General features: G+C 38.9%; 1 protein-coding gene across 2 annotated transcripts in view; it reads left to right on the top strand.

Annotated features, from left to right (window-relative positions):
* The window catches only part of LOC150083099 (uncharacterized), a 40,339-nt gene extending 20,285 nt beyond the window's left edge, over positions 1 to 20,054 (top strand). Inside the window, exons 1-2 of one of the 2 annotated variants that reach the window (XM_090377037.1) lie at positions 8,077 to 8,202; positions 19,503 to 20,054. In XM_090377037.1, the coding sequence (XP_090233163.1) occupies positions 8,136 to 8,202; positions 19,503 to 20,050 (615 nt within the window). In that variant the 5' untranslated portion in view covers positions 8,077 to 8,135 and the 3' untranslated portion in view covers positions 20,051 to 20,054. Of the gene's footprint in view, positions 1 to 8,076; positions 8,203 to 19,502 lie in introns of those variants that run through there. The other variant, XM_090377038.1, reaches the window with a different exon arrangement.
* The last annotated feature ends 398 nt before the right edge of the window (positions 20,055 to 20,452 follow it).

Raw genomic sequence — 20,452 nt, 5'->3', positions numbered from 1 at the left:
GACACTTTATTCCTATGCAACTGTTGACAGATGATGTTTTCCACAGGGCCTACACTAATTTGGAGCTCTGCAGCTAGTTCTTTGACATCTTTGATCTTCTAAGAATCTAGAATAATGCTTCAATTTTTGCAACACTTTCTTCTGTCACAGCAGTTGCTGACCGTACTGGGAATTTTTCATCGTACACCTGAGATTCTTCCACATTTGAATTGCTAATACGAACAACACTGTAACCTAGGCAGTATTTTCCATAAACAGCAACCATTTCTTCGTGGATCGTTTTGTGTGTTTTCCCTTGCAGTAAGAGGAACAATCACGGATCTGTATTCCACTTTATCCATTTATTCCACTTCACTTCATTCAGCGCTGCAAAGAAAAAAAAATTAATTGTCCGATCGAAACCAAAATTTGTGTGGTTGCTATAGAGATTTCAAGGTATCAAACAAAAAAGCATCTTTCTATCACAACAGCTTCTAGATGAATACAAATATTTGTTACCTCCTCCCCATGCATAGCAGTAATTTGTTCCCTATCATATTTCTACGATAATCGTTCATATGGAACTGTATCAAAAGCTTTACTGAAATCTGAGTATATGACGTCAAAATTATTCTTTAAATCCAGTTCCTTTGTTACGACCTCATAGCAGTCAGTCATATTGCTGAAATATGATCTTCCTGTTACAATCGATGATGTGATTTATTTATATCTCCACTAGGAAGTACAGCAGTGTTAAGGTGATCTTTCATTACTTACCTAACTATTGATTTCATTATTTTTACTAGCTCAGAAGTCAAATTTATAAGTTTGTAGTTAGTTCGCTCTTATGAATGGAGATACATTTGCACATCGCCATCCTGTTGGAACTTCCCCTAAGCATCTCTCATTGTTAAAGGTTTGACAACCACTTTTGTTACTTGGATTTATGAATATGGTTAGGCTCATCAGCCCAACGTACTTTGTTCGCTTAGGCGTCCTGATGAATGCATGCATGCTTGATAACCAGATCTGAGTGAGCTGCCAACTCACGAGTTCCAATCGACATCTGGAAAGTTAAATTGTCTGAGATGATGCTCGCAGGTAAGTATCAGCATACCCTTCAAAAGAGGCAGAAGTGCAAGGTGTACTGTATAGCTTTGTATAGAAGAAAGCAGAGCGGAAAAACTCAAAAAGAAGTTGTGACGCCCGGCATGTCAAAACGGGAATGAAATCATTGCACAAGAATGGTCCGAGGCCAAAGACACAGCCCCACAAAATCAATAGGCAGTGACTAATGAAGTCGCAAAGAAACAAACTTGGTGTAGTCCAGCAGAGGAAAAAAACCAACCTGTAAAACAGGCAAATAAACAGACAAGAAATTGAACTAAAAAATCCTAAATCAAAAATAAAGAAAGAGCAGTAAAGTGTTTTCGTGTCTAACGGCACCAGGGGTTCCCCCATCTCCGCTAGAAAACAGTAAATGGACACGTCTACTAAAGCAACCAAAGTAAAGCCAAGATAAACAACAACAAAAAAAAACAATAATAATAATAATAATAACAAATCGCCAAAAATTAAAAATCTGATAGGAGCAGCTGCGAGATGGAGCATCCTGATAGGAGCAGCTGCGAGATGCAAGAGAAAAATATTTTATAAACCAAGCATAATACAAAAAAGCAGTGGCGTATCCAGGTATCATCGTAAGGGGGGGCATGGCGACCAGGCTTTTGAGTTTTTTTTTTTTTTTAGAACGCCTCCTGCCTTCTGTTTCTTTAATTTCAATTTTTTGCTTAAGGGGGAGCATATGCCCTCTCTAGCCGCTCCTGAAAACAAGAGAAGAATTGCGAACCGAAATAACAGCAGGGAAGGTTGAAGTCATTCATTGCAGAAAATGGAACGCATGACTTCAGTGTATTAATAAGGGTATCAGTAAAAACCTCAGGCGGTGGAAATAAAAGCATGCATTAATGAAATAATTGAGAAAAAATGCAGCAATGATAGGAGAGATAACGTTAAAAAGGGTATCATAACAATTTCTGCTCCCATGATAGTTTCTGTTTTGAAATGTTCAGAACAGAAAAAGACAAAGAAGAGGAGAAGAATTTCATCCTGATTGTATCGTCTCCACAGTGAAACATTTTGCATCTGACGTAGAGGAGTTGGGTCGTCTTGATTTGTGAAGGGTACAGTGAATTTTGTGCCCTTCACAAAGGTGTACAAGGACATTCTTAAGACAAAATTACTTACCACATTTATAGACCACTCTGGGGGATGTGCCAATAGTATTTTCCGAACGATTCTGCTCCATGTCATAAAGCCAAAGCCGTAAGAACTACTTCAAAAAGTTAGCAAAAGTTTTAACTTTATGACACGTGGCACTCTTGCCTAAATAAATGTAATTTATTTCTGCCTTTCCTATCCACAGGTGTAAAACTGGTTGAAGGATAAATAAATTCACATATTAACATGGATTGCGAACAGTTCAGACCTCAATCCAATTGAAAATTGTTGGAACAAAATAGAGAGCTGCAGGAGATATTAATTCGTGTTTGGTACCATGAGATTTCCCAGGAATGCATTTAGAACCTTATCCAGTCGATGCCACGACGATGTGCAGCAGTCATCAAAGCAAGGGGTGGGCCAGCGAAATATTAGTGTGCATTTTATTGTGTTTTTTGGTTATATAGCTGCCTGTCGTCGTAGTAATGAGCAAAGTAATGAAAAAAAATCGCTACTTTCGTAAAATTTTTGTTGTTATATGAACGATGGATAGCATGCTGTTATTTTGAAGAAAAGTACTCATTTCATTGTATATTTACCCATAAGGTGTAAAAGTAAAATTTTCTGAAATTAACAGTTTCATATATATATTGTTATTACTTGTTTATGTTCTTTCAGCTACTTCTAAAAGATTAGCTGCCAGTATGAAGACAAACAGCCAGCAATTTTTTTAGCACTACTGTAAATGGCATAAGTAAGCATTTATTAGTTAAACTAATAAGTTGTCTATTACAAAATCTGCGGAGTAGAACTGAAGGCACTAGTAATGACGCAAGAATATGAATCCTAAATGACAGAAATAAGACTGATTGCTCATTGCACTACACATGAGTCGTATACTTTCATTAAGTGCAAATGAAACGTAAGGGGAGTAATTTGAAGCACTTTGTATAAAGCTGAGTAAGAAATCAGGAATGTAAGCCCAGATGCTTCCAAATGTTCATAGTAAGAGTATGCTGTATTTATATAATAATATAAAATATAGCAATAATTTATTTATCCCTATTTTGTTACACTTTTTTAGAAGATAACAGCAAAAAGGGAGGGAGAACACATAAGCCAATGGCTTTTTAGGGGTGTTCCCTTAAAAAATGATAAATATACAATTGAAAAATATACAGTTCTGAAATTGTACAGGTAATGTTGAACAGAAAAGACATAAATAAATTTTTTGTACTTTTTTTTTGTACATTTCTTTACAGAATACTTCGTAAACCATCTCTACTTATAACATCATTGTGAACATTTTTACAATTAAATGAGGAGAGAAAAGAAAAATGATGAAATATCTGCACAGAAATTTACAAACTATTTGCCAATTGCTTCCTGTAACGTTTGCGCATTATTTCCACGTTGGTGTTTTTAAAATCCAGGAGTTGAGTGAAAGGTAATTTAAATCAGGCAGCCCTGGAGATGTGTTCAATTAGTAGTTTCTTGAATCGGTTTATTGAAGTGCCGTTTTTGATTTTACAGGAAGTTTGTTCCAGGTTTTAGCACCTCTGTATTTTATATTTTTCTGACCTATGACTTTTCTGAAAGCTGAACCTTCAGGTTGGCTTCATTTCTTAGATTGTACGATATTTCTTCTTCTTCTATGGTTACAAAAAAAGGATCTGAAGAGAGGGGGAAAGTGTGCTGTCTTCATAGCATTGTAAACAAGGATCGCCTCGGCTTTCTGCAATAGCTGGTAGATGCTGAGGAGTCTCACTTCCTTGTATCTCGAACTAACCGATGCGTTCCAGGGAAGGCCCAAAATTGAACGAACGCATCGATTGAGTGATTCTCGCAAGGTTTTCTTGGCTGGTGGTACCACATGAGATAATTCCATAGGTGAGGCGCGGCTGAATTAAAAAAAGGAATACTAGTCTGAGAAAGGAAGGAGACACCCAGGCGATTATTTCCGCTAGTGACGAAGTTTTCTTTCGTAGGGTTATTATTTGTTTTACCCAACTTAGTTTATCATCTATCCAAGATTCCGAGAAACTTCGTTTCATTCACCCTTTCAAGTTGTTTTTATTTGTATGTTACGTCTAAATCAATATTTATGGTTTTTCGTTCTAAATACCATGTATTTTGATTTTTCTGGATTCAGTATAAGCTGATTCTTTTGAAGCCAATTATGCATCACATTTTTAAACATTTGCTATTTTATTATTAGCATCACCGAGAGCAAGGCAGAGATTTTGAGGTGAAGCTGATTAGGGTCTTTATCTGTGATCAGGGTGGAAATATCATCGGCATACGCTACTAGGTACGAAGATGGAAGAAGAGAGAGAAATTCATCGATGTAAAGAACAAATATCGGGAGAAAAAATACATATATCAGGAAACTACTGGCGCACATATACCAATAAATCCTGGAAATATGGAAAACATATTATTAAGCCAATACCGAAGAAAAGGTGTCGAAAGAGGCAAACGAGTGAAGCCGATAACTACAGGATGCAGCCTGGTGAAATTTTTTGAGAAGGCGCATGCAGTTGTAGACCATTTTTTTCGAAAAGGGGCCAGAGCACCCACAGAGTAGTACTCTGTGAGAGCACCTATAGAATTAATTAAACAAAGATCAATTATATTAAACCTTCTGCACATGCTGTTTAAAATCCAGACAACAGCTGTACGATAACAGTAATATCTCCAGATATTAGGGCGGCATGACAGTATAAGCATCCGAACCCACTCTATATCTTGAAATGATATTTCAGATTAGCAGACTCGTTACTAAATGTACTGGATGCTTTATACACCAGTGAGAAAAATAATAATTAAGTGCAAAGAAACATCCAGCATAAAAGACGATAAAGGATTACCACAAGGGGGCGGGGGACGGGAACCTTTTTGGCCAAATTTTCGCGACTGCGATTGAGCCATTTCTATTCAATAACCAAAACTATATAACATACGCAGACGACATAAAATATCTTGTTAAAATGGAAGACACACATCAACAGTAGGATATCACGCAGAAAGTTCAAAACCAAATCAACAAGTTGCATTCCATAAGATTAAAAATCAATCACGAGAAGTCTATTAACATAAATAAACATCTTATACACACGCATATATGGCACCAAGGCTTGTCCTTCAAAGACTATATCATAAGCACAAAAAAGAAAACATATAGAAATCTATGATCAGTTAGACAAAAATGAAATGGGATCCAAAACCAAAACCATAATCAAGAAACACAGACAGATGCTTGCTACTAATTCTCCTCTATGCCTATGAGACCTGGTCGTTGTTTGCTCCTACTTACTGTAAAGAATGGTATATAGCATGGATACCGGATCTTAAGCTGGTTGAACAGAGGTAATAACTCCCTCACTACCTCAAGATCTAAAATAAATAAACTTTCTATTTATACTCCGCGATGACCACACGATCAGAGGTGTGGTCATCGCGGATTCTTTCTATCTTGTGAACGCCTTCGGGAGTTCACAAGATAGAAAGAATACAAGAAACAGCACCGTATTTAGCAGTCGCTGGCTTGAACCCCTGTCACTCAGACATGTGTACTTATGCACCCTGGCGCCTGACCATTAGGCTACGACGGCCTCATCTCATCTATATTATACTCCAACCGATACTAACCGATGCCTATCCCCACAAAAAACCCCTTCAAAGATGCTCGTTAACTCTGGCAGAGCCTATGGCCAAAATAATTTACACATTGGATGTAAGTGACCTAATGAGACCTCCAAAGAATAAACAAAGAAATACAGCAGAGTAATATATTCCAAGAGAAATGCAACATAAGAGCCTGGAAAGCACAAGCACTATGTTTCTGGCAAGCATATGACATGTACACTGAAAAAGAGATACACATTTCACATTAGAAAAAGAGATTTCACATTAGAAAAAGAGATGCTGAGAAATATGAGAAATAGTTTTTGGAGAATATGTACAATTTGGAAAATAATGTTTTCAATATTCTTACAGACATCCTCCAAGGAACGCATCTTATTGTTGCTCGTTTACAATTTATTCATGATTTTATAAACAGAACAGAGGGTATAAATAAAACAGAAGAGAAAAGATAGAGAATTTTTATAAAATAATGGAATGGCAATTGGCCACCCACAAAGAGTAATCTCAATAATAACGCAACAAAAACGCGTAGGAAAGAAGTCTTCTGAAGAAAAAAGCTTTTCAAATTTGTAATTGAATAAATAATAATGTTCTTGTTTATACCCCGGAACGACCACCAGGACAGTGGAGTTTACAAAAAATCGTCAATCAAATGTTTAGCAGTCACGGGTTTGAATCCCGGTCCAAAGTGGCGCGTGCTACTGCACTCACGCTCCTGAGTCCTGACCACTTGACTACATCAGGCCTAATGAAAGTCATCAAAAATGCCAAATAAATTAATCAATGGTTCAGTTTCCTGCATTCATGATTAAAATTTGCAGTCCATCCATACACGTCTTACATATCTTTAGGGGAATTTTTCACACTGGGGCACTTTCTAAAATCTGGAAGCAATATTTCGTCAAGCTAGTACCGTAAACTAAGAACTTTTAAGTATTAGGACTTAGGCCAATAGCAGTAAAGCCCTACTCAAGGTTTGTTAAAATATGATCTACAATGGCCAGTCACTTCTTCGGGGACAAAATCACTGTACACACAGTGATCCCTCAAGATCAGTTACTACTAATTTCTTAGAAGAACTATTAGGATCCAAGATACAAGATACAATCACCAACAGATCTGGTCAGGCGCACGGGTGCATAAGTACACGAGCCTTGAGTGACCGGGGTAGGATAAACTAGTGCCTCTGCCGGGGTACGATACGCTGCAAACCCCATTCGGGGTAGGATGGGGTTAACTTCAAACCCTGCTGACACCTTCGGGTGTGGGATGACTTTGCACCTGTATACTGGAAGGTGGGTCAAGCGCTACAAACGCCTTCGGGTGTAAACGCCATATGGCACCTCTTTGCAGAGTAACTGTTACCCTGCAATTTTTTTTTTTTTTTTTTTTTTTACCTCGGCCCTGGGTGGGTGAGCTCCCCAGGCCAGGGCTCCAACCTTCATTCCCTCCCTACTTCCGTCATCTGGAGGACGTGTTTTTTTTCCACATCCTTCTTCCTTCCCTCTTTAACTTCCCCCTCTTTAGCTATCTCTCTCGTTTTTTTTTTTTTTTTTAACTTGGTCTCTGTCAGGAAGCTTAGGCGACCCTGGCACAGGCCAGCCAGAGTATTATGGCCAGCCTGGCTCACCTCCCAGTGGTGGAAGCAGTCAACGCGGGTCCTATTAGGGGTCCTGTGGCCAAGAAGCCAGTGATATAACAAAAGAACATAACGCTGCTCTGACACAAACCAGACATTACACTTTTTCTGGCTTTTACAGAAATTCTGTATTTCTTCACAAAGTACCATGGCGCAGATATGGGAAACCACCGGTGGCTCCTTCTACAAAACACTATGCCACTCTGCCACTATGTACTATTTTAAAATCTGTCTTTCTAAACCAAAAACATAACCCTTCCAACCCCCCGTCAGTAATAACAACATTGGGTTAAGAGCATCTACTTTATTTTTTATTTCATTTCTTGATGTGGCAAATCGCTGCAATTGGATTGATGTTTCTTCGAAAATTGTATTTATTGTCAACAGGTGTCTGCAGATCACAAACATAACGGTACCGCATATTCTTGCCACGTGCCACAGTTACTTAGCAACAGAAACTGAATACAAACGTTTACAGGCCTTTGAATGATGAAAAATCGAATTACCAGCTTTCAAGTAGCCCGTTTCATCAGTCCGCACATTTACATATCCAATAAAAATCAAGCTGTTTAGTCAATAACGGAATAGTTCTCGTTACCTCGATGAACCTTATATAGAGCGAGCGTAACACCATGTAAGCTTTTGTGATATGGCTGGTGAGAATTTGGAATCTACTCAGACCCAGGAGGAGGAAGAGCAGGAGAACGAAAGCGATAGTAAGTTGCATAGTTAGTAAGTTATAGTGGGAACCAAAGGTGTAATGAGAAGAGAAAACAAGCACTGAATTGCACTGCATTACAGTGACAGAGTTTTGATTTCGTATTTAAACCACAAATCCTTTTCCAACTCGCAGACGAGCTACATTTCTTAGACTGTATAAATGATAAAATTTCACAACGCGGAATAAGTTCATAACGCGCTACTAATAGGGAAATGGACCATAATCTGCCACGCTGGCCAGTGCGAGTTGGCAGATCGACCGTATTCAGCAGTCAGGGGCTTGAATCCCGGTCTACTCAAAGAGCGTGTGCTACTGCACTCCCGCTCCTGACCACTCAGCTACGGAGGCCATTCTCCGTAGCCGAGTGGTCAGGGTGCATGAATTCCCTCAGCATGAATTGTTGAGAAGACTTCCATCCTGCAGTGGGTTGATAATGGCTGCACTTTACTTTTTACTAATATGAACTGTCTATCCAAGGAGTGGTATTTTGTTGTAATTAGCGTCTCGCTTTTCCGGGAACAGTACAAAAAAAAAAAAAAAAACAGCATTATTTTGCTCTTGATCACAGGGGGAAAGCTATATCCCCTTTGGTCCCTATGTGGGACCGACATTGAGTATCATCAGTATCTTATGATTACGTCCATATATATAAAAATATTTTATATAGCCTATTGCTAGGTATTCGCTCCGTTAAAAAATGAAAAAAAAGCCCACTAATTCACCTGACCTTGCAATGTATACGGAAAGTGTTTTGAAAAATCACCGTATTGTGAATCCGTGCTATGTGAAACCAGATCTGCATGGCGAAAGCAAAGTCAAAAGGTTTATTCGTCGCCACCGTAAGAACAAAGCCATAGCACTGCGTGTTGACGTCACATAAGTGGGCCATAAGTAGCTTAATTCTGTGCATCGCTGCACAGAATTAAGAAAAGCATAAGTAACAGTTGAATATCACTGTACTTTATTTTCTGCGCATAATGGAGTAATAAGTTGCAAGAGACAGTACGAAAAAAATTACAATTTTGATACTTGTGTGATATTTGTTTTCATCATAATATTCAAAAGAAATGAAGACACATTTCATAGTTAACTTTTGTATTACATTTTGAATGCTTTACTCGTAATTTATAATCCAACTAATGTATATATTTATTCATCAAATCTGATTACTGTAGTTGAACAGAAATTGTTTTACTTTCAATTTAGCTCTTTTCAAGGGGTAAACTTTTCGTTTGTGTTGCTTTTCCTACATATATTTTTTTTTTGTCTTTTTACAATAATTGTAAAGCAAAATATTGATAGTGGCATTAATTAACAACTTTAGAATTATTTCTCCAAAAGGACTATTTTTTGCAAACATCATTTAGAGAAAATTCAATAGTTTCAAAATTTTTTTAAAAAATATTACAACTGAATAGGTAACGGAAGGGCTGGCTGAAATATTAAATATAAAAGCATAATACTGTATATTCATTTTTTTAAAAATAACTTGCCAACATTCAGGTACTGTGTGTCTATTCGCTCCGCTAGTTGTGCGAACGCAGGAGATGCATCTCGAACTTTTTAATAATCGTATTTCCTTTTAATATAATTTTCCAGTGTCTTCTCGAAGTGTTTTTTTTTTTCTTCTAATCTTCGCTTCTTTTTGGGACTATCTCTTGTAAACGTCTGTGATGACAAATACAATGCTCAACAAACTCAACAGAAAACGTAGAAAACGTGGTGTAACTCGTGCAGCTAGCGATAAAGCGGGACAAAATTTGGTATGGTGGTGTACCATAGAACAGCTATGAAATGAGAAGACAGTAAGAAACTTCGGACAGATATAAGGGACATTTATAGCGGTTGTATAAGAATTAACGAAAAGGTCACATCAGAGAAGTCGATAAAAGATGCTCGAAAATACGACCACATGGCATCAGTACGGCGCATGATTCCGCTCCAACGAACTAAACAGTCCTGACAGTGGTGAACCATGTTCGATATAGGAGTGTCTATAAGATTCTTTGGCAACAAATTCCATTCTTCCACCAGCGCAGACATAAGCTCACCAATTGATTGATGAGTTGTCTTTCGGCGTGCAATCCGACGCCCAAGGGCGTCCCACACATGCTAGATCGGATTTAAGTCTGGTGATCATGCTGGCCACTGCAGTCGTCGAATATCTTCAGTTTCAAGATATTCTTCAACCACTTGAGCTGTATGTGCAGTGGCGTTGTGGTACATGAAAAGAAAATCTGGGTCAACCGCACTCCTAAAAAGTCACACATAGTGTTCAAGAATCTGTTCTCGGTATCTCTGCACAGTTACCTTACCCCTATCAAAAACATAAAGAGGGTACTGCCGTTGATCATTATTCCGCCCCACATGAGAACACCGCCTCCACTGTAACTGTCCCTCTCTCTGATGTTGGAAGGATGGGACTGCATTCCTCGTTGTCTAGAGGGTTAAATAACGTCTATAATCTGTTTGTACGCTAAAACGGGATTCATCAGAGAACAGAACTGTGTCCCCATTTAGGTCAGGACTCCAAGTCACATGTCCTTGGCACCAGTTGGCGCACGATAGCCTTAGATGCTGATGCGCCATTAAACTTCCAATAACCAACCTTGGCACCCATTTCGATGAGCTCTGCGGTGGTTTGGGGTTAATGGGATACAAACCACTGGCTTTCTCACTTGAACTGAGCTTTCTTAACACAGTCAGGTTGGAAGTGTTTTCGCCTGTGCCCGCATCAACCTGAAGAGACAGTTAATGACAGGACACCGTACAGTTCCATCTTGCTGATGGGGCCATATAGTGGTCTGTTCTGATTGACGTAGCCCTCGAGCGATCTTTGTCAGCTATTCTTGTATGGTTCCTGTCTCCTGAAACTTCTTCCATATTGCCTAGACGACACTGTGCGACACATTAAGCCAACGTGCCACCTCCGCCTGCAACTGGCCGACTTCAAATCGTCCAACAGCACGCCATCTCAAAGAATCATCTAAACGACGATGACTTGCCATCCTGAGTGCTGGAGATGTGGCTATCTCACTGAGCAAGCCAAAAAACGGGAATGAAGCGGTGTGGTCGCATCCTGTGTTTTTATAGGCATGAGTAATTTGCACAAATTATGATATTAGGGTCCCCCGTAAATGATTACATCTACCCATATATTTATTTGTCTGATTTACCTGTTTGCTGTACGAAAAAAAACCCAATTTCTGGGGGGAAAACCTTGCTACCTATGCCTGAGACCGACTAACTCAGCCACGGAATGAAAAATGTCCACTCGCGTCATCGACAGGATTCGAACCTGGGCCTTTTCCACCCGGTGTGCTACCGCGCAGGAGTAATTTGCACAGTTTGCTGATATAAAATAAATAAATAAATTTTCTGTTTATACTCCGGGACGACCAAATGGTCAGAGGAGTTCACAAGATAGACAGAATACAAGAAACAGCACCGTATTCAGTAGTCACGGGCTTGAACCCCGGTCACTCAAGGCACGTGTACTTATGCACCCTCGCGCCTGACCACTGGGCTACAGGAGGTTGGTAGATCGATCTCTATTATATATACTCGGAATTTGTATGCCAGGACGCCTATTATATGAAATATTCGCCTTCGGCGACACTATTCATTATAAAATATTCATGAAAAACGTCTTGATCTGTTAATTTTGTCGAGCAGTGTAGTTTGGACAGTTGGGAAATAGTGATGGAATAGCTCGTGAATCAATTTTGGATACCGTACTTTAAATCTACGATAATTCTCTTGTTTTTACCATCAAATTTAGACAAGACCCTCTAACTATCTGGGATGGCTTGAAATGATTCCCATACCTGTAACATTATGACATATATAAATAAAATGTTATGTTATCTTGCTAGAACCACTTCCGAATTTTACTTCACTTATTATTAGCATCTTATAGATCAGTTTATTAGCTTTTACATTTTCGTTTGCGTTCACAGATCAATAGTTTATCAAAAATTGCATATAATTACACTTGGTGAATTTATCCACACTAAAAGTTTCAATAAATAAAAGTAACATTACATATGTAGGTAAATGGGCCTGTAGTAGTAATAGTAGTAGTAGTGGCATGTGATGCAAGAAAGCAAGTGTATGAGCATCATCAAAAAAAAAAAAAAAAAAAAAAAATTCACACAGCCATTCCCTCTAAATGTTTGTCCAGTTCCTCCTTAAATTTATTTAACTTATCAACTTCCACAACCACAGATGGAAGTTTGTTCCAGCAATTAACCAGCCGCTGACTAAAGGCAAATTTCCGCACATCTGTTCTACATCTGTCTTTCCTCAATTTGAATTTATGCTCCCTTAGGTTCGTAATCTGAATGTGGAAGAATCCCATCAGAATTCAGCGTGCTCAACCCATTCAAGGCCTTATACACCTCAATCAGATCACCGCGCAGGTGCCTAGTCTCCAGCCACTGCAATTTGCAGAACTTAAGCCTCTTGGTAAGAGGATCCCTTCATTCCCCTCACCAATCTTGTTGCCCTTCTCTGTACACGCTCAAGCAAATCTACATCCTTCCTAAAATGAGGCCTCCAGACCTGTACGCAGTAGTCAAGGCGTGGCATGACCATTGCCTTATACAGAGGGACAATCACCTCCTTTTCCCTGCTAACAAAATTCCTGTATATCATTGACAAAACCCCATGACCTGCCCTGGCAGCCTGTCTGCATTGCTCAGAAAACTTCATATCTGACTGCACAATTACTCCCAGGTCTTTTTCATTTTCTACCACCTTAAGTGTAGTACTACACAGTTGGTACGTTTCTCTGGGGTTACTTTTACCCATATGCAGTACTTTACATTTGTCACAAATGCAAAGTATTGGACCCCGTCATCGGCAATTCTAACAGGATAAAGACGTTAGAGCCAAAATTTTTAACGAATACAGAATTGTGCGTACATGAGATTAAGCATTCAACTACTAGGTTGCTGCTCATTATTGTTGCACGGACGTGTGTGGATTTGTTACCAGCGTTTATCCAGTTTCAAGATAGTTGCCTGTAAGATAGGGTTGTGGGGGTTATAAAAATGTTATTAACTGCAATTCACGGAAATCTTTGCGTTTTGACTTCCACCCTACTGAAGTCTCAAACCCACCCCATATTACGCAAATCTGACTGCCATTCACAGAAAATTCTAGATTGTAGAGTGTGTAAAGCGGCTGTCAGCAGAACATTAAGGCACACATTTGTTACATAAAAATGTACAACCTTTAATGAATATTATATACAGTATTTACATAAAAGAAACAAATAATTACATACAAATAATTTCCATATATTTGAACCGTACTACAGTACACTATACTATCTCTCTCTCTCTCTCTCTCTCTCTCTCTCATCAACTATTCTCAATTTGCAAATTATTAACATCAGTTTGTATCAGTTGTATATTACTTAATTTGAATCCTCGATGATTACTCAATCATTCTCTTACATTACCAATTTTTATTTCTTACATCAGTAAAATCATTTCATCTATTATTACTCTTTCTATATATTTGTTTCTATCCTTTAACAGATTGAAGTGTATTACAACTGGTATTGCCCGTCACCACCAAATACGGAGGATGCGGAAAGGTCAGGGAATGACCACCGCATATCCCCGGAGCAACATGGCCTTAGTTGCTAATGCTCCTAAAAACCAAATAACAACAACAACTGGTATCCTCTTACATCAGTAATATTTACTACAAATCACTCATTCCACCTTAGTAGTTATCTAAATAGTTTTATCGAGGGTTTCCCAAATGTGGTCCGCGGTCCTGTACCGGTTCGCGAAAAGAAAATACCGGTCCGCGAACAACTTATTTGAAATACTGTATACCTACATAAAACTATAAGAAAATTTCTTTATTTCCTTTCCTAAAATATATCAGTTTTATGTGAACTTTTGATAAAAAACTTCCGACCGGGCTAGCCAGGTGGATCAAGTGCCTGCCTGGTAACCCAAAGGTCGCGGGTTCGAATCCCGCCTCGCTCTTGGATTAAAGTACTGCAAAAACCTTGGGAGGTGCACTATGGCCACAGAAGCCGATGCGCCAACAACTATCACAAAAAAAAAAAAGATAATAAACAAAGAAATGAATTGCCTATCTTTTATTTATATTTACTTTAACGAATATCTAATTGCATTATTACTGGTATGTTAAATGTCCTAATGGTAGTGTCATTATTTCCTGAACCTACGAGTATAATTATTGAAAATACTGTACATTAATTTATAGCTATAGGTGGACCACACAAAAAAAAAAAAAAAAAAAAATCTGCAAACACTGGTCCGCGATTGAAATAAAGTTTGGAAAATCCTGGTTTTATCTGTAATTTTATTTCTATGTAGTTTCATTCTATTTAGTATTTTACTGATGTAGTTGTTACCTATTACGTTTTATTAAAATTTCGATTTTAATTCATGTGTTTGTCAGTCGTTAACCCTTCCACGTCATTTCCGACACCTAACTCGTATTTCCTGACACTCGTAATGTGTAATTTAAATTCTGCAACCTGCACGTCGTCATTACTCATAAGGAACTCACGCATTGATCAACGAGCAGAGAGTTCGTTTACCTCATTTGCACGATTACAACTACATTAAAGGCGTTGCTGCACTATGTCCACTTGTGATCGTGATAAACTTAACCACCCAAATAAGCTTTAACTTAGATAAAAAATTTCGTCTGCTTCACATTTTATTTCGATGAAAAGTCTATAGGCATGCGATGTGAAAGAAAACTGGACACTGATCTTTCACCCATGACGCTAAGTATTGATTACAATAATAAAAAATAAAAAAAAAACCTATCATATTAGGATCCCTGAGAACGAACCCATCTGCCAATGTGTAATATGCCCATAAATTGCGTGTGTTCTCTTCTTTGGTCGAGTTGCCTGTTTTGCTGGATGAAAAACCCAGTTTCCGAGTGTGAGTGGGGAGGACCTTGCTATTCACATATTATTATTATTATTAATAATAGCCATATGGTGCAAGGAAGCCCGAGGCTTATGCTGCACCAGGAAAAAAAAATTCCCAAGTTACCCTGAGAGAGAGAGAGAGTCAAAAGTCAGATGTGAGTCCCCGGGGTTGTATATAGTGTTATATTTTGTATTGGAATTTTATTGAACTTGAATAGAAATCATGACTCAGACTGAGGGGGCAGTTGTCCTCTGAATCACAGTCTATTGAAATGCACTGCTTGTTTGATGTTTGTGGAACAATTGGGACGGGACATGATATCGCCAAGGGGAATGTCTTTGTGTGTGTGCGACGTAAGGAGTGCAAGGAAATCAGGCACCACTTCGGCATTGTTATGGGCTTATATGAGAGCTTGAAGGACAGGGTAGATGCCCTTGAAGGATTTAAATTGAGGGGCCCATCAATCTCTCAGCTGCCCACATCAATGCCAGAGTTTGCACTTGAACATCATGCAACACAGTGGTAACCCCCAAGGCAGAATGCATTGGTCCCAAAGGAACTAGTTGCCGTAGGTGACTCTATTGTCAGGGAAACGGGGAACATATTGTGCAAAAAGGATAGATGGAACAGGACCAGGGTATGTCTACTAGGGGCAAAGGTTGATGACGTAGGACAGATATCATCCTTTAAGGGTACAAAGGGTAATATTGTTGTAAACACTGGCATTAATGATATTAAGAGTAGGAGACCGGCAGAATTACTTAACAAGTACAAGACAATGCCGAAAAAAAGCCGTGAGTTAGGGTTGAATTTGAAAGTGTCTGCAATTCTGCCCAGACATGATAGGAGGGAGTATATGATGAGAGCCTTGTCAATCAATTCTGCTCTGGAGAGACTGTGCAAGGCTCAAAGGGTAGAATTTTTCTCAGCCTGGTCTGTGCTTGTTAACAGGAAAGACTGCTTCTACAGGGATGGGATACACTTAAATAGAAAGGGTGCAAGAATATTTGCTGATGCTATCAAGGCAGAGTTAGGTGGGTCGGAAAACTGATAGCTTGGGGGGATACATGGACTAATAGATTAACAGTAGCCGCTGGCAGAGGAAAAATTGATTCTTGCACTACTTCTATTGAAATGCAACCGAGCAGGAGCCTGGAAAGCAAGACAATGGAAATTTCCAGGACTGCTGGGAGTCTTAGTGGAACAAGTAAATCCATGGGCTGTGTTAGGGTAACTAAGAGTAGACACAGGTGCATGTCTACTTGCATGTACACCAATGCTAGGAGTATATATAGTTAATAAATTCGATGAGCTTGAAGTGCTAGTCAAGACATCAAAGGCAGATACTGTTGGGATATTAGAGCTATGGTGTCACACAGACATAAGCAGTGCAGAACTGGAATTTGAGGAATTTTTTTGTGTACAGAAAGGGGTTATGCTGTTAGTTAAGAAACACAAAATCTAAGGAAATGCATCCAACTGATGTGGGTGGACAATGGAATGTTGAGTCTGTTTGGTTTATTGTTTGTTATTTGGGTTTTAGGAGCATTAGCAACCAAGACCACACTGCTCCAGTGATATGCGGTGGTCATTCCCTGACCTTTCCACTTCCTCCGTATTTGGTGGTCACTGGCTCAAACCCCGCTGTAATCAAGAAGCGTGTGCTATGCACTGCTGCTCCCGTCCACCTGGTTATGGAGGCGCCTGTCTGTTTGGTGTGACATAAGCACTGGGAAAGGAAAAATGAGAGTAGGCGTGTGTTATAGGCCTAACGAATCTGATGAGTACAATGAGCAATTGTGCAGAGAAACAGAGTGGGCCAGTAAATTAGTGTCTTATAATGGGGGATTTTAATTTCCTGGATATTGACTGGAATTTGTGGGTTGGTCACTCACATACACACTAGCAAGGCTTTTGTGGATTTATTGGATGATTGTTTTCTACAGCAGCATGTTTGGGAGGCAACTAGAGAGTAATACTCTTGATATGATTATCAGTAGTGATTCTTCATGCATCAAGAATTCACAGATAAAGGAACCACAATGTCAGTGATCACAGGGTGCTGAAGTAGGATTTACTCAAAGAGGTAACTACTGTCAAGGGTAAAGGGAAGGGTGTTTGCTTTCGTAAAGGTGACTATGGTGGTCTGAGACCGTATTTAAATTCTATACGGTGTAACCAACTGATGATGTTGCCAACAGCAAATTCAAAATGGGAAGTATTCAAAGAATTAATCTTGGAAGCTACTAGGCTTTTCATACCAACAAAGAAATATTGTTCAAGATTTAGCCCTCAATGGATGTCATATAAACTAATTAGATATGTGACAGAGAAGAAAAATGCATGGGATACATATAAATTAACATGTGACAGATATAAACTGGTCTGTAACCAATTTACAAAAGAGGTTAGGCAGGCGAAGGCAGATTACGAGAAATCTTTGGCAAAGGATGCAAAGAAAAACAGCAAAGAGTTCTTAACTTATGTAAACTCTAGAAGGAAGGGGATGAATCATCTTGATATTCCACTTGATATCGATGGTTCAACTGTTGATGAACCTGCTCAGGTAGCTAACAAACTAAATGAATATTTTGAATCAACATTCACACATGAGGATTTATTCAGGGAGGGGAATGCCAGAGGTGTATTCAACTCTGGCTGTAAGCTAGATAATCTTGTAATAACTGAGAGTAAAGTGGAGGAGAAATTGTTGAAGACAAACACAAGAAAGGCACCTGATTTGGATGGAATCTATCCAGTTATATTAAAGGAGGCAGCAAAGGAAGTAAGCCAACCCTTAGCCATAATTATGAGAGCTTCCCTGGACTCAGGGGATGTACCCATGGACTGGAGATGTGCAAATGTGACCCCAATCCACAAAGGAGGATCAAAGGGAGACACAAGTAATTACAGACCTGTGAGTTTAACTTCTGTTCCAGGAAAATTAATGGAGGCACTGGTTAAAGAAGCATTGCAGAATCATCTAGACAAGACTTCAGTTATAGCTCGAACACAGCATGGGTTTGTTACGTGGAAGTCTTGTCTGACTAATTTGATTGGATACTATGATGTGGTCACAAAGGAACTGGATGCAAAGAATAACTTTGAACAAAGAATATATTTGGATCGTAGAAAAGACTTTGATACTGTTGCACATGGAAGACTGCTGCGCAAATTGGAGCAGTGTAGCATTGGAGGCAAATTGCTGCTATGGATAAAGGGATGGTTGAGTGGGAGAAGACAGTGGTAATCAATGGACACTGCTCTTTGTGGACTAATGTTATTAGTTGAGTCCCTCAGTGTAGGGTCCATTGTTGTCTTCGGTATTTATAAATGATATTGATGCTGGTATATCAGGCTTAATGTAGTAGTAGTAGTGGCATGTGATGTAAGAAAGCAAATGTATGAGCTTATGCAGCATCAGCCAAAAAAAAAAAAAAAAAAAAAATCACACCATTCCCTCCAAATGCCTTCCAGTTCCTCCTTAAATTTATTCAGCCTATCAACCTCCACAACGACAGATGGAAGTTTGTTCCAGCAATCAACCACCCGCTGGCTAAAGGCAAATTTTCGCACATCTATTCTACATCTGTCCTTTCTCAATTTGAATTTACGCCTGGGACCAACTGTACCTTATCCATAGAGTGAAAAAAAAAAAAAAAAAAAAGCTCTTAAAAGTTCCTTGTGTCATTGAAGGGATTATAACCCATGCGTTTTTCACCCGACGCGGTGATTATAACCCATGCGTTTTTCACCCGACGCGGTGATTATAACCCATGCGTTTTTCACCCGACGCGGTGATTATAACCCATGCGTTTTTCACCCGACGCGGTGATTATAACCCATGCGTTTTTCACCCGACGCGGTGATTATAACCCATGCGTTTTTCACCCGACGCGGTGATTATAACCACTGTGCTACACATGCAGATTGAGTAAGTCTTGCCGTGCCTACTCGATTACCCCTCCACTAGATTGAGTCATGATAGCTGCTTCTTATTCTTAAGTTGATAATAAAATAATTCTCGTACACCCTCGCATAAATAAAATGACAAATTCTTTGTCAGTGTATTTGTAAATTTTAATATTTCTATGTAATCATTAAAAAGTGCCTAAATTTAATGATATATATATATGTGTGTGTGTGTGTCATGTTATAATGAATAATAATAATGTTATGAAAATGTTCTTAAGTTAATAATTAAATCTGATAAAAGTAAATAAAATAATTACTACAAGAGTAGAAAGTGTGGAATAATTTTATGACAGTGAGCAATGCGAATATGTGTTGAATGGCGTAAATATTGTAATTAAAAGTGTGGGTATCGATTTTTATAAGTGCTCTTTCTTTTATTCAGGGGCCACCATGCTTATCTTATCTTTCCAAAAGAAGAACCGAGAGATGGAAGAGAAAAATAAGCAAGAAAGAACAGTGGATATCGATTTGAGAAGGAAAATCCTTCAAAGGGAAATTGCTGGAGAAAGGCGCCAAGCGGCTACTAGAGGCACTTTAATTTGCATTTTTGTGTGCGGATCTCTTCTGCTTACTCTTGGAGTTACTCTGTTGTGCTGCGGATTACTGGTACCGCAGTTCAAAGGTAATTCAACTCCCTGGCTTGTGACAGGCCCAACGTGCATTGCTTTGGGAGTTATGGTGTTACTACTATCCGTGGAAATCATCATTAAGCTGAGGAAAATAACAAGACTGGAGAACTCTGACAGCACAGACAGGAGAAAGGTGTGCAAGGCTGAAACTCCGAAACCAACTCTTGGCTGGACAGGACCAGGAAGTGACAAATTACAGAAGGTTGCTCCATTGAATGCTAATGGGACTGTCGACATACCAGTAGTCGTTAACCCACCAACTCCCGTAGTATTAAGCCCTAGTGGTCTACAGGAGACATAAATTCAAACACATTAATAGTATATTAATGGGCAATCTGGTCCAGTAAATTTTTGTAATGCAAGTTGATATGTAGGCTACATTTGTACCACAAATTAATTTCAAAATGAAAATTCCAACAATTTCAGTGAAGCCAGTTATTTTCTTTTATTTATTTTTTTATTATTATTTTATTTATTTATTTGCAATTTGCAAGGAGGATGCGCGCTGTTCCTCCCACGCCCAAGCAGAGCGAGTGTTACAGCACATAAATATGCATTGCAACCGCCACACTCATTCCCCTCAGTCCTAGGCACAGTGATAATTCTTGGACACAAACTGAAACCTTTTGAAGTGTTCTAGGCTGGTACTGAAAAAGTGCTCTAGTTAACTATTAATAACTTCGCCAGAAAGATAAAATTAATT

This window comes from Mastigoproctus giganteus, chromosome 7, assembly GCF_048544385.1.
Source record: "Mastigoproctus giganteus isolate SK-2022 chromosome 7, ASM4854438v1, whole genome shotgun sequence".
NCBI lineage: Eukaryota > Metazoa > Arthropoda > Arachnida > Uropygi > Thelyphonidae > Mastigoproctus > Mastigoproctus giganteus.
The sequence above is the reverse complement of the archived record's forward strand: the minus strand, read 5'-3'. Positions and strand labels throughout refer to the sequence as shown.